The 12,782-nt window shown below is 51.6% G+C and overlaps 1 protein-coding gene across 10 annotated transcripts in view; it reads left to right on the top strand.

Annotated features, from left to right (window-relative positions):
* Positions 1-1,225: 1,225 nt before the first annotated feature.
* The window catches only part of DOCK1 (dedicator of cytokinesis 1), a 556,524-nt gene continuing 544,967 nt past the window's right edge, over positions 1,226-12,782 (top strand). For all 10 annotated transcript variants that reach the window (XM_055245699.2, XM_055245682.2, XM_055245663.2 and 7 more), the window contains exon 1: positions 1,226-1,431. In XM_055245699.2, the coding sequence (XP_055101674.2) occupies positions 1,386-1,431 (46 nt within the window). In that variant the 5' untranslated portion in view covers positions 1,226-1,385. The remainder of the gene's footprint in view (positions 1,432-12,782) is intronic.

Raw genomic sequence — 12,782 nt, 5'->3', positions numbered from 1 at the left:
AGGGCAAGTGACGGGCATTCTCTACCGCAGGATAGTGCCCCACCTGGTCCTCCCCAGGCCCTGTGGCCATCGTGGCCACCTCCCTGTGGGCTCTCTCAGCCCTGCTGTTCAGCACTGTCCCTACCACACAGAGGTAGGGACCTCTTTTTCTTACTTTCTTCCTTTTCTTACCTTCGTTCCTCCAATCCCTGATGGCCCCCAGACCTACTGCAGTTGTCTCTGTGTCTTCGGAGAGAAGACGCCCCATCAATGTGCCATGAAACCAAATTTACTCCATTTAAAGGGCTGCCTTCATTCGGAGGCTTTGTCCGTTTCTTGGCTTTAACTTCTCTTTTCTGAAATTGCAGTAAAAAGAAATAGGTGTGTGTTGCTTTAACTTTTCCCTTGGAGAAATCTGAAGCCCCCACCTTTTACTGTCATGGGAAACACCAGGGCCTGAGAACTCCCACCTCGGGCGAGGATGCCGTTCCCGAGCCCCACGCGTGGCCTGGGCTTTCCTTTCCCTGCTTCCCTCTTGGCCCGACTTCAGCAGATCCTGAGTCCCACAACTATTCTAGCATTAGCTTCTGCAAGCCCAGCTGGGCTGAGGTTTCTGCGGCTGCCTTCCTCTTGGTCTCTCTGGAAAACTCCACTCATTCAGCACCCAAGCAAGAGGTCACCTGTCTGGAACGCACTCCCTCGGGAGCGCTGTGCCACCTCTTTCCACCCCATCTGAGTGGCCGGCACTTACCTGTGCTGTTTGTTACCTGACGTGTCCCTTCTCCCACCAACCAGCCAGTTGGTGCGGCGCTCCCAGCACACTCGGGCAATGGCTGGGCAGGCGCTCAGGTAATGTTTGTCGAATGAATGAATGAGCCACGTGCTCAGGCAGGTTTGTTCTGCTCCGGGACTCTCCACCAGGGAGAAATCCGAGCTGGGGACCTCGCACCACCAGGCTCCGGCCTAAGCTCGCGGCTTGCAAGCCGCCGTTTCCTACGTCGCGTAGAAACCCCCCGCCCATCCCACCCCGCTAAGGGCACACCCCTCTGACGGCGTGAGCGCCAGCCCCGGGAGCTCCAGGAACTCAGGAGAACCCCGCGGGGGCGCCCAGGTGCGGGGCGCGGGGCTGGGCGCCCTGGGACCGAGGAAGGGGAGCCCCGGCGGCCGCGGGGTCCGAGCCCACGGTCCGCGCCGAGGGCGGGCGCAGAGCTCGCGGCCGTCCCGCCTCCTGCCGGCGCTCCCGGCCTTTCCCATCCGGCCCGCGACGCTCCGCCCGCCCCGTCCCACATGACACCGCCTCCGCCGCAAACTTTTTCCTCCCCATCCTGTCGCGGCTCGAAAGGAATGGAAAATGGCGGCCTAGACGCGGAGTTTCCTGCCCGACCCGCGGCGGCTCCGGCGGCGCCATGACTCGCTGGGTGCCCACCAAGCGCGAGGAGAAGTACGGCGTGGGTGAGCAGCGCCGCCGCCGCGCCTCTCGCCCCAAGCCCAGGCTCTGGCGGGGCGTGTGTGCCGGGCGCCTGTTGCCGCCACCCCGAGCGGCCGCCGTGCCGGGGAGAGGCGCTTCCGCCCGCGCCTGCGCCGCCGCCCCGCGCGCAGTGCCCAGCGCCCCCGGCCGCCCCGCGCCTCCGGCGGCGTCCGCTCCAGCCCTGGGGATCCGGGTCGGGAACACGAGGGGGTGGGGTGGGAATGGGGGCGGGCGCGTCCCTCCCTAGGGTGTCCCCTCCGACGCCCGCTCCTCGGGACCTCTGCGGCGGAGCCCCCCGGGGTACCCCCAACTCCCCGGCCCCGGCCGCTGCCATCTGCGCGGCTGGGCCCGTCAGGGAAGCCCAGGGGTCACTGTTTCGCGGTGGCTTCTGCTTCTTGGATGAACTTGCGTCCCGCGTCCGGGCTCTGGATGGGCGGGCTCAGGTCGGCGCCGTCCCAGCGGAGAATTCCGCCCTTTCCCGGCGGGGAGGAGCGGGCGCGGATAGGTGGCCGGCGCCCCTTGCCCCTCGGCGGTCTCGCTGGGAACCGTGTGGGACCTTGGAGAGAAGGCGAGCGGCCGAGCGCCCCAGTGGCCCTGGGCCCGGAGACCCGTCCGGGAGAGCGGGGGCCTGTTTTTGCTCCGCGGCTCTTTGTCGCTTCCGAGGGGGGATGGAAGGAGTCGGGTTGCAAGTTTACATTTCGGACCCGAATGCGCATTCCAGAGAGGGAGGCTTTCCCTTGTGGCTGAACAGACGGGCCCGTCCGCGGGGGACCCTCAGCCCGTCGCCGAGGCCTGCGGACGCCCACCTCTTCCTGATCTGCGTGCCTGGTCTCGGGACTGGGCCGTGGCTACTCTCCTGCTCTCCGGGGTCCGGGATCTTCTCAGTTGGTTTTCGGGCTTGCTATTCCCCGTCCCACCATCCACAGACAGCCTTGACCGCCTGCCTCGTCCAGGCCACTCGACCCGACTGGGAAGACGTTTGGTGGTCTCGCCTCCCACAGCCCAGGCTGTGTCCTCCAAGGGCCCCGTCTCAGTAGCAGCCCCACGCCCATTCTGTGCCTGGCCCGTGCTGGGCCTGCACTGGCAGTGACTTGCCCGACCCTCTCTCTGCTGGTGTGGTTTGAATCCTGGCCCTCTGACCTTTGGGAAGCGCCCTGGCAGCCCTTGTCCCCGGAGCGCTCTCCTTTCTGTGAACAGTTGCTTCTCTCTGCTGTCAGTGACTTACAGTGGGCCCTGACCACGGAGCCAGCTGGACAGTGGTCATGGGGACAGTCCTGGGACAGCCCTGGGTCCCACCGGGCCTGCACTTAGCTTGTTCCACATGCTGGGAGGCATAGGGGGCCTCTTTGCTTCAGGATCATTATGGCTGAGCTTCCTCCCCATCTCCCCATTTTGCAGATGAGGAAACCGAGGCTCAGACACATTCACAAAAGTGCAGGAGAGCTCATCTGACCGCAGACTCAGTGTGTAACCTGCACCCTGTGCACCACCTAATGGATTCAGTCTGGGGCACTTGGCACATGCCTTCAGTCTGCATCGGAGGAGGGAGGTTCCGGGTGGATATTCCAGCTGAGAATGCTTGGGGTGTGGCGACAGTGGGGGTCCCTGTGGGGGTAGTGTGTAGAGGAGAGAGCTGAGGACTATCTCCCAGGGAACCTAGCACCAGCACACACACAGAGAGAGAGGAGGAGGTGGATAGGCAGGAGAGGCAGGAGGCTGGCAGAGGAGCAGGCATCCCATAGCCCTGGCCCTGCTGAGGAAGCAACTCCATGGCCAGGGTGCAGTAGTGGCCATTGGGGGTGCAGTGGGGGCCATCACTGCTCCCATTCTACAGAGGCAAGGAAGAGGTGGATTGCTTGCCTTAGCTCACATCACTAGTAAGTGGTGCCTCTTGGGTGTGAAGTGTGGCCGCCCTGGGTTCAGCTGCCACAGTGTCCTGTGCTTGCCTGCAGATGGGGAGGGCTTCTCTTTGGGACACCACATTTTAAGAGACCTTGTTACCTTTCGTCTGCCCCCAGAGAGACCTGGATGGTGTCAGTTAGGATCCTATAGTGTAGCTGGATGGTCTGGAGAAGAGCGTTCGTAGATGGGAGAACGGGGTCTCCTTGCTGGGGAGGAGGCTGAGGGCCAGAACAGGGCGGTGTCCTTGAGTCTCACACCTAGAAGCTTCACCAGCGCTCATGGTGGTGACTTCTAACATCACACCTCTTGCTAATACTTTGGTTTTAAGAAAACTCCATATGTGATTATTAAGAAAAAATAAATTTAAAAAAGTTAGAAAAAGAAGAAATACAAAACTGTGTTGGAAAATTTTAAAAGGCGAAAAGCATCTGGGATGATTTTGCCAGGAAATTCTAGGACAAATGTGAAGGGCTGAAGGTAGAGGAGAGAGTGGCTGCTGTGCTTCCTCTCACTGGGTGCAGATGACAGCTCGCTGGGTAGACAATAATGAGACAGCACCACTCCGTCGGCATCCAGAGGCACTTTAACCAGAGTCCCCCATCAGGGAGGGTGGGAGGGGAGCTCAGCATGAGCTCATTGGGGCCATCCCAGGCTCCCCACTTGTCTGCAAGTGTGCAGTGGGAGGATTTTAGTGGTTCTCACGGAGGGCACTGACTGGGAAGGATGTAGGTGCTGGGATGTAGGGATTTATTTCCAGTAGGTGATTGGCTGTTTCCACCTAAGGGAAAATTACTGGAGGACCCCTCCACCACCCTTACCAACTCCAGTATTTTTCGGAGCTTAACAACAGGGCTGTGTTTCCCTGGAGGCACTCTGGTGGCTCTGTGGGTGGAGCACACTTCCACTCTGGCCACTTGGCCCATGAATGAATCACGAGGGGAAAGAAAATGATAAAACTCCATCTCATTTGGAAACATGAATCACAGCTTATTGTTTGCAAGTACTTGGAATCTGTTAGAAGCATTGTTTGTAAATGAGATATTTCAGTTGTATATTTATTTTGTAAAATTGGGAAAGGAGTAAACAGCTGATGTGGGGTTCCTTCTGCAAAGGCAGGAAATGCTGGTTCCTCCCGATTCCTTCCACTGGGGGCTGCCTGTGAAATTTACCAGCCCACGTTTCCCCCTTGGTTTTGAGTTGGTGGGTCATGTTTACAGGCCTGGCATATTAACAGGCATAAACCTTGACTCAGCTGTCACACTGGCCAGATGATCTTTTCCCTCACAGCCCAGTAGGCAGTCTTATGTCCCGACGTCGATAAAATTATGTTGCTATGGATCCTGTTCCTAAGATTAGGTGAAAAGATGCAGTATGTTCTAGAATCACACGTGCTGACCGTGTGCTCACTCACTCACTCACATCTCAACGATGGTGTTGAAGGCAGAATAATGGTCCCCGAAAAGGTCCATGCCCTAATCCCCAGACTCTGTGAATTCGATATGTTACATGGCAAAAGGGACTTTGCAGATGTGATTCAGCTTACCTGCAGTTGGTAGATGGGAGATTATTATTCAGGACTATCCACATGGGCACAGGGAACTTTGGCTGTCAAAGTTATGAAACAGGCCGTCAGAAGAGCCTGTGTTTGGAGGCCCAGTTGCTGGCCCTGAGATGTAGGGGCTCACTTGCAAGGACCAGAGAGAGGCCTCAGGGAGCTATGGGAGGCCCCTAGCTAATGACCAGCAGTCACAAAGAATTGGATCCTGCCAACACCCTGAATGAGCTTGGAAACAGATTTCCTCCCCAGGGCCTCCTGCTAAGAGCCCAGCCAGCCCACACCTTGATTTTGAGACCCTGAGCTGCTGGGCGTGTGGCCTGTGGAACTGAGATAATAACTTTGTGTGGTTTTAAGCTGGCTGGGTTGTGGGAATTTGTTATGGCAGCAGTGGAAAACTAATACAGATGATGGGAGAGAAGCTTGCAGGGTGAGGCTCTCTGCACCCTTGAGATCTGTTACTAAGTTCATTGAAGGTAGTGAACCCAAGTGTGCTCTTCACTTTGGCCACTTCCAGGTGCAGCTCTCAAATGGAATGGGGCATTGGCGCTGCCCTTATTCATAATGGGACCCTTGAGCAAATTACTCATACTTTCTTAGCCTTGGTTTTCTCATCTGTGAAGTGGAACCAAGTCTGCTTGCTGCCACGTCGTGAGGACTCGCTGAGATGATGTTGGCAGAGAGTTTAGCACTGCGTTTAAGATATGCCAAGTACTCAATGAAGCGTTGCTTTTATTAACTTTTTATTTAATAAAGTACAAAGTTTAGAAACATAGTGACAAGTGACTTCTGTGTGCATTTAACAGATTGCCGGAAAAATGCCTTTCTTCAACAGTTGATTTCTTGATAGTGTGTTTTGCTTTCTAATTGGGGTAGAAGTCACATTTGCTCAGTGTGAGGAGCCCGAGTTGTATGCGTTCATGTTAGCTCTAAGCAATGATAATTGCTAGGAATTGTGTGATATCCAAATAAATTTGGGAGCGTGGGAGTTGATGAGAGATCTCTTTTGTTATCTAGAGTAGCAAGCAAGCTGCTAGTTTGGGGAAGAAAAATTAGTTTTGATCATAAGTAAATAGAAACGCAGGCATTTTCATTCACTGGAATTGCAGCAAAACCAAATCAGGGCATATTATATTTCTACAAACCTGATTTTACTTTGGAAACATAAAAAATTTAAATTTATTTCTGTGCCATTGTTTGCCTAGGATACCAGACATCTGATCAGGATTGTCTTAGTGTGCGTCAATAGTTCTGTCTCTTTATCACCTCTGTGGATGCAGGTAGTGAAATAGGGAGGAAGAAATAGGCCACGAGGTGTCCTTTCCTGGGTGTGGCGCCGACGCCCCAGGGCCATCGCTGTAGCAAGTGCACGCTTGTACACTGTCCCCACCCTCCTTCCCTCCCTCCCTTTTCCCTTCTTTCTTTTCTTCCTCTCTGTACTTTGTATTTTCAGATGATTGCATTAAACTTTGTATTTTCAGATAATTATAGCCAAATAACGGGTATAAAATATAATTCAGGGAGATCATGAGCAGCCATTACTAGTTTCCCCTAAGGTTACGTCTTGTAAAGCTGTAGTACAGCATCATGACTGGGATGTTGACATCGATAGTCAAGGTGCAGAACCTTCCAGCACCACAAGCACCACTCAGTTGTCCTTGTATAGCCACGCCTACCTCCCTCCACGTCTTTCTCCCCTCAAATCCTGGCCACCCTTTGCCTGTTCTGTGTTTTTATAATATTGTCCTTTAAAGAGTGTTCCATTAATGAAATTGCATAGGAGGTAAGCTTTCGGGATTGGCTTTTTTCACTCAGTATCTCTCTCTGGATATTCACCATGGTGTTGCTTCTTTTCTTTGCTGAGTATCGTTTCATGGTCTGGATATGCCCCCCGATTAACTGTTCACCTGTCGAAGGACATCTGAGTTTGGCTATGACAAATACAGCTGCTGTCACCAAGCACATACAGGTTTTAGTATGAACCTAAGTCTTCATTTTCTGGGATAAATGCCCCAGAGTGCAGAGGCTGAGTCTTCTGGTAGTTGGATGTTTAGCTTTTTAAGAAACTGCCAAACTTTCCTGGAGTAACTGTGCCAGTTCACATTCCCACCAGCAGCGTATATGTGATTGTAGATTTCTCGGAATCCTTGCCATCATTTGTCACCATCCTTATTGCTTGTGTAGGTGTGTAGTTGTTTCTCATTGTGGTTGGAGTTTGCATTTGCCTTGGTTTCATCTGGGAGGCAGCGTGCAGCTCCCTGTGCTGCTGCGGTACAGGAGAAGGCAGCCGACCCAGGGGGTGCTGGTGCGGGCGCTGTATGAGCGGGTCCACTGAGCTGAGAAATTGTTGAGTGTATTCAGGGAAGGACTTTGATCCAGTTTGAAGAGACATCACAGAGTGGAAGGCTGACCGGGCACATGCACCAGTGTGGAGACCACAGTTAACACCAGGTGGTCGCTTATCAAGATGCGGTTGTCAAGATGTTCACTTTTCAAACCCTTCAGTGCATCCAGAAGGCCTTCAGGGAGGAAATGAGGAGGCGCCTAAGGAGGGGTCAGAGTTTGAGTTTTAGTCCTGACAAGGCCACTGCTGATGCATGTGACCCAGGGTGAGTGTTCGAACCTCTTCCAGCCTGGTTTCCCCATTTTTAAGCAGCGATGTTCAGGATGGTACTGTGGGCTTTGCCTCACTGAGGTTGGGCTGATGAGAGTTGACAGGAACTAATTAATGTATCTTAAGGCAGTTTGGAAACATTGTTATGCAAATGGGTCGAATTTGCCATCAGCCACTGTTCCTCAATTTGCTTTTATTGATATGATGGGAAGTGCTTTGGAGCTGACGTTGAAATCACAGTGTGGAATTTGTGTGTTAGTTGACTGGAGCTACCATAACAAAGGACCACAAGACAGGGTGACTTAACCAACAGGACTATGTTTCTTCACAATTCTGCAATGCTGGAGTCAAGGTGTTTTGGTGGTTGGTTTCTTCTGAGACCTCTCTCCTTGGGTTACAGACAGCAGTCATCACCCTGTCTTCATATGGCCTCCCTTCTGTGTGTGTCAGTGTCCTCATTTCCTCTTCTTATAAGGCCACTATGGCCAGCCTCGGTGGCTCACACCTGTAATCCCAGCACTTTGGGAGGCTGAGGTGGGCGGATCATCTGAGGTCAGGAGTTAGAGACCAGCCTGGCCAATATGGTGAAACCCCATCTCTAGTAAAAATACAAAAAATTAATCTGGTGTGGTGGCAGGCACCTGTAATCCCAGCTACTGAGGAGGCTGAGGCAGGAGAATCGCTGGAACCTGGGAGGCGGAGGTTGCAGTGAGCCGAGATTGTGCCATTGTACTTCATCCTGGGCAACAAGAGCGAAACTCCATCTCAAAAAAAAAAAAAGACCGGGTGCGGTGGCTTACGTCTGTAATCCTAGCACTTTGGGAGGCCAAGGCAGGCGGATCACGAGATCAGGAGATCGAGACCATCCTGGCTAACACGGTGAAACCCCGTCTCTACTAAAAATACAAAAAATTAGCCGGGCATGGTGGTGGGTGCCTGTGGTCCCAGCTACTCGGGAGGCTGAGGCAGGAGAATGGCGTGAACCCGGGAGGTGGAGCTTGCAGTGCGCCGAGATCGCACCACTGCACTCCAGCCTGGGTGGCAGAGCGACAATCCATCTCGGGGGAAAAAAAAAAAAGAAGAAAGGACACTAGTCATACTGGATAAGGGCCTACCCTAAAGACCACACTTTAACTTAGTCACCTCTTTAAATTCCCTGCCTCCAAATACAGTCACACATCCAGGATGCTGAATTTCTGAGGTTAGAACACTGACATATGGATTTGGAGGGACACAATGTAGCCCATAACAGTATGATTTTGATAACGTAAGACTTTTCATCTACAGTTTCCCTCTGTGTTTAGTGGCCTTTGCATTTTTTTCTTTTTTTTCCTGCAACCCTGTGGGTTCCTGGTGCTACTGGACTCCAGGGAGGTGAGGAGCTTTCTAATGGACTCCAATTTGTTTGTGTATTCAGATCTGGAAATTCCTTGTAATCAAGTTAGTGACAGAACAATGCAATCAGGTAGTTTGAGATCCACTCGGGAACTTCGGAGCAGTTCTTTAAGTGTGATCATGCTCCTGTGAGCATGGCTCAGTCTCTTTGAGCTCAGCCTATCTGGGCTTAAGCTGCATTTAGCATTAGGATATTCACACATCCTGCTTGGACTTAATTCCAGTTTCTTACCATTTATGTTTTTGTAGCATGAGTAGGGCAGCCAGCCTCATACTGGCTCTGGAATCCCAGTTGGACAGTGATGGCAAAACCTGGGCTTTGGTGCTGGTGTCACACACTTAGTGACCCAGGGCTGTCCCACACAACTCCAGGGGGCACTGTTCTTCTCCACAGCCCACGAGGCTGGCTTCTCTCCCCCACTCACACTTTACACAGCCCTCCGTGGCCTTGGGCAGTCAGAAAAGCGCTTTGATATCAGGAGCTAATGGGGCAAGGGAGGGGGCTTGGCTCGTGACAAATAAATGACACCGGGCTTCCTGATGATGACTTGCGAGCTCAGTTTTGGCCTGCCACTCTGCAGTTACCCACATGCCCACATGCATGTGGGAAACTGAGTATCCACGACGGCACTCCCTGTCTTCAAAAGGCAGATGGTTTCACCCCAGACAGATGTCTGTCAGTTTGTTAAATTTTCATTTGGGTGCCTTGAGGAGAAAAAGGTGTTTTCTCCTGGCATATAGTGTGTGCTGTCAAAACAGCTCAGGTTAGGGGTCATAGAGACCTGTCTTTGAATATCATCAGCCTGGTGTCTTATTAGGCATGTGACCTTGGGGGTTATTTACCTTAAGCCCAAGTCTCTCCTTTGTAAAACTGGCGATAACACCAACCTCTTTGGGCCCTTCTGAGGAGAAAGAGATAACCTAGCCCAAACCGGGCCCATGGTCTGTGCTTGATAATGTTAGTTTCTTTCATCCTTTATTGATTGCTTTGTAAGTAGAAGGCTGTGTTGCCTGGGACTGAATCTCTAGCTTAATTCAGGCTCTCCCCAGCCCTGCTGCATGGGCCCCATTGCTTCTGTAGCCCCTGCCTGTTGCAAAGTGCTGGTCGGAATTTTAATGTTAGCTCTGAGGTTAGATCAGGGACTGTAGTTCTTATTGATTGCTGGGGGGTCCTGAAGGGACAGGATGAATGCAGATATCTACATCTCTCATCAGAAGTGTTACCTTGAGTCTTTATCTAGTTGCAGTTGCTGTTTAGACCTAGAATTTGTTGCTGCATCTCCTGAGGAGTGTGATGCAAGATTTATATGCCATCTTGAGTGGTTTGTTTCAGTTTTAAATTTTATTTTATTTCTTTATTTTTATAGACAGGATCTTGGTCTACTGGCCAGACCGGAGTGCAGTGATGTGATCATAGCTCACTGCAACCTTGAACTCCCAGGCTCAAGTGATCTTCCAACCCTGGCCTTCTGAGTAGCTGGGACTACAGGTCTAGCTAATTAAAAAAAACTTTTAAAGAGATTGGGAGAGGGTCTTGTTATGTTGCCCTGGTCTCAAACTCTTGACCAAAGTGCAGGGATTAGAGATGTGAGCCACCACACCCAGGGGAGTGATTTAACTTAATTGGTTACATTAGGTAAACTTAGGTATATTTATGTAACAGTCATGATTTCCTTTCTGACTGTTAGCTAGCTGCTGTAACAAACAGCCCCAACATTTTGCTGGCTTCATACAATACAAGTTTGTTTTTCATTGGTGTCAAAGTGGGCTGTGGGGAGGGTGAGCAGGGGCTCTGCTCTGCCCGGCCATTCGGAGACTCTGGCTCCTTCGACCCTGCCAGTCTGCCCTCCACTGCCCTTTGCCATTCAACCTGTAGATGGGGAAAGAAAGAGATGAGGACGGTGCATAGATTTTCTTTCTGGCCCGGTCTGGGGGTGGTGCCCATCCCTTCTGCTCACATTTTCTCACAGGGACCTGAGTCTCTGGTCAGACCTGCAACAAGTGGGGTAGGAAATGTAATCTGACTGTGTGCCTCGCAGGAAGAGGAGAATGTGGATTTGGTGGTCTCCTCCACGTGTTCCTATTGATGCTTATTTTCCATTACCAGGAAGAGTGTTAGTCTGGACTCTTCAGCTTCATTGGCGTTGAGCACAGAGGTTGTACATCCTCAGGACTTTCACCCTGAAAGTCACTTGGCAGAACAGATGTTCATGTCCCTATAAAGACGGAAGTGATGCCAAGGACAGACGCCGCCTTTTTCCTTGGGGTGTATTTTGCTACTTATGTCCTATAGATTTCAGGATATTCTTCAGGGTGTACCAAGCCCAAGAGCAGTGCTGCTTTCTCAATGTGTCTTTTTCTTGTTTTTTTTTGGGGTGGAGTCTTGCTCTGTTGCCCAGGCTGGAGTGCAGTGGCACAATCTTGGCTCACTGCAACCTCCGCCTCCCGGGTTCAAGCAATTCTCCTGCCTCAGCCTCCCAAGTAGCTAGAATTACAGGCGCGCACCACCACATCCGGTAACTTTTTGTATTTTTAGTAGAGACGGGGTTTCACCATGTTAGCCAGGATGGTCTCGATCTCCTGACCTTGTGATCCGCCCACCTTGGCCTCCCAAAGTGCTGGGATTACAGGCGTGAGCCACCGTGCCTGGCCTCAGTGTGTCCTTTTCATATCTGTCTGGCTGTTCCTGTTCCCACCATCCAAAAGCACATGCACACCCCAGGCCCCTTTCCTGTGCTGTTTAATTCTTTTGGCCTCAGAAGGCTGTGTACTAAAGCTTGCTAATGAGAACTGTGTCTTTGTTTTTCAGTGTTTTTTGTCTTTATAGAATGGAATCTTTATATTCTGAAATAATACTTGTCAATGAGTATGTATGCAATGAAAAAGGCTATAAAGTTGGTCGGGCGCGGTGGCTCACACTTGTAATCTCAGCACTTTGGGAGGCCGAGGTGGGCGGATCATGAAGTCAGGAGATCCAGACCCCTCTCTACTAAAAATACAAAAACATTAGCCAGGCGTGGTGGCGGACGCCTGTAGTCCCAGCTACTCGGAGAGGCTGAGGCAGGAGAATGGCGTGAACCCGGGAGGCGGAGCTTGCAGTGAGCCGAGATTGCGCCACTGCACTCCAGCCTGGGCGACAGAGCGAGACTCTGTCTCAAAAAAAAAGAAAAAGGCTATGAAGTTAAATCAAGGAGAGCAACAGAGACTTAAAAGTTAAGCGTTGGGACACTATGGTGTGGAGTTTAGAGCACTGGATTGAGAGCCTGAATAATGGGGTCTGGTATTCCTGGGTACAGTACTTACTGCTGCCACCTCTGCCCACCCTGAGTCCCGGGCCCCTTACCTGGAGTTAGGGCATATCCTAGCACATCTATGCATCTCAGCTCTGCCCAGGGGAGAGAGCAGGACAGTGTGTGTGGAAGAGCTTTGAGAAGAGAAAGTACTGTTTAGTGTTGGGTTATTCATGTTAAACTATTATACAGTCAATATTAACTTCTTATAGAGAAAATATACGATTTCTGGTCATTGTTTTAAATTGGAAAAGGACAGTATGGCATTGTGAGTTTCACTTTCCTCAAAGTTTTATAAGTTTTATTTTACTTACTAGTAGACAGGTTTTCTAGTAATTGATTCTCTTGTGAGTAGATGAACATCTTGCATAAGCAGCTAGCCTGGGCTGCTGTGTAACTTATGTATAGAGACGAATGGTGATGAAGCCTGCATGTTTCAGCCTCGGTTAGGAAGCCTTCTGTCCTAAGCCACAGATAAGTTAAAGAAGACTCTGCCTCGAAATAACTCATTTCTTCCCTCCCTTCTCCCCTTCCTCCCTCATTCCTTCTGTCCTTTCTTCCTCCCCTCCTTCCTTCTTT

Source organism: Symphalangus syndactylus, chromosome 2 (genome assembly GCF_028878055.3).
Source record: "Symphalangus syndactylus isolate Jambi chromosome 2, NHGRI_mSymSyn1-v2.1_pri, whole genome shotgun sequence".
In the NCBI taxonomy this organism is placed as follows: Eukaryota; Metazoa; Chordata; class Mammalia; order Primates; family Hylobatidae; genus Symphalangus; species Symphalangus syndactylus.
This window is presented reverse-complemented; position numbering and strand designations above follow the sequence as displayed.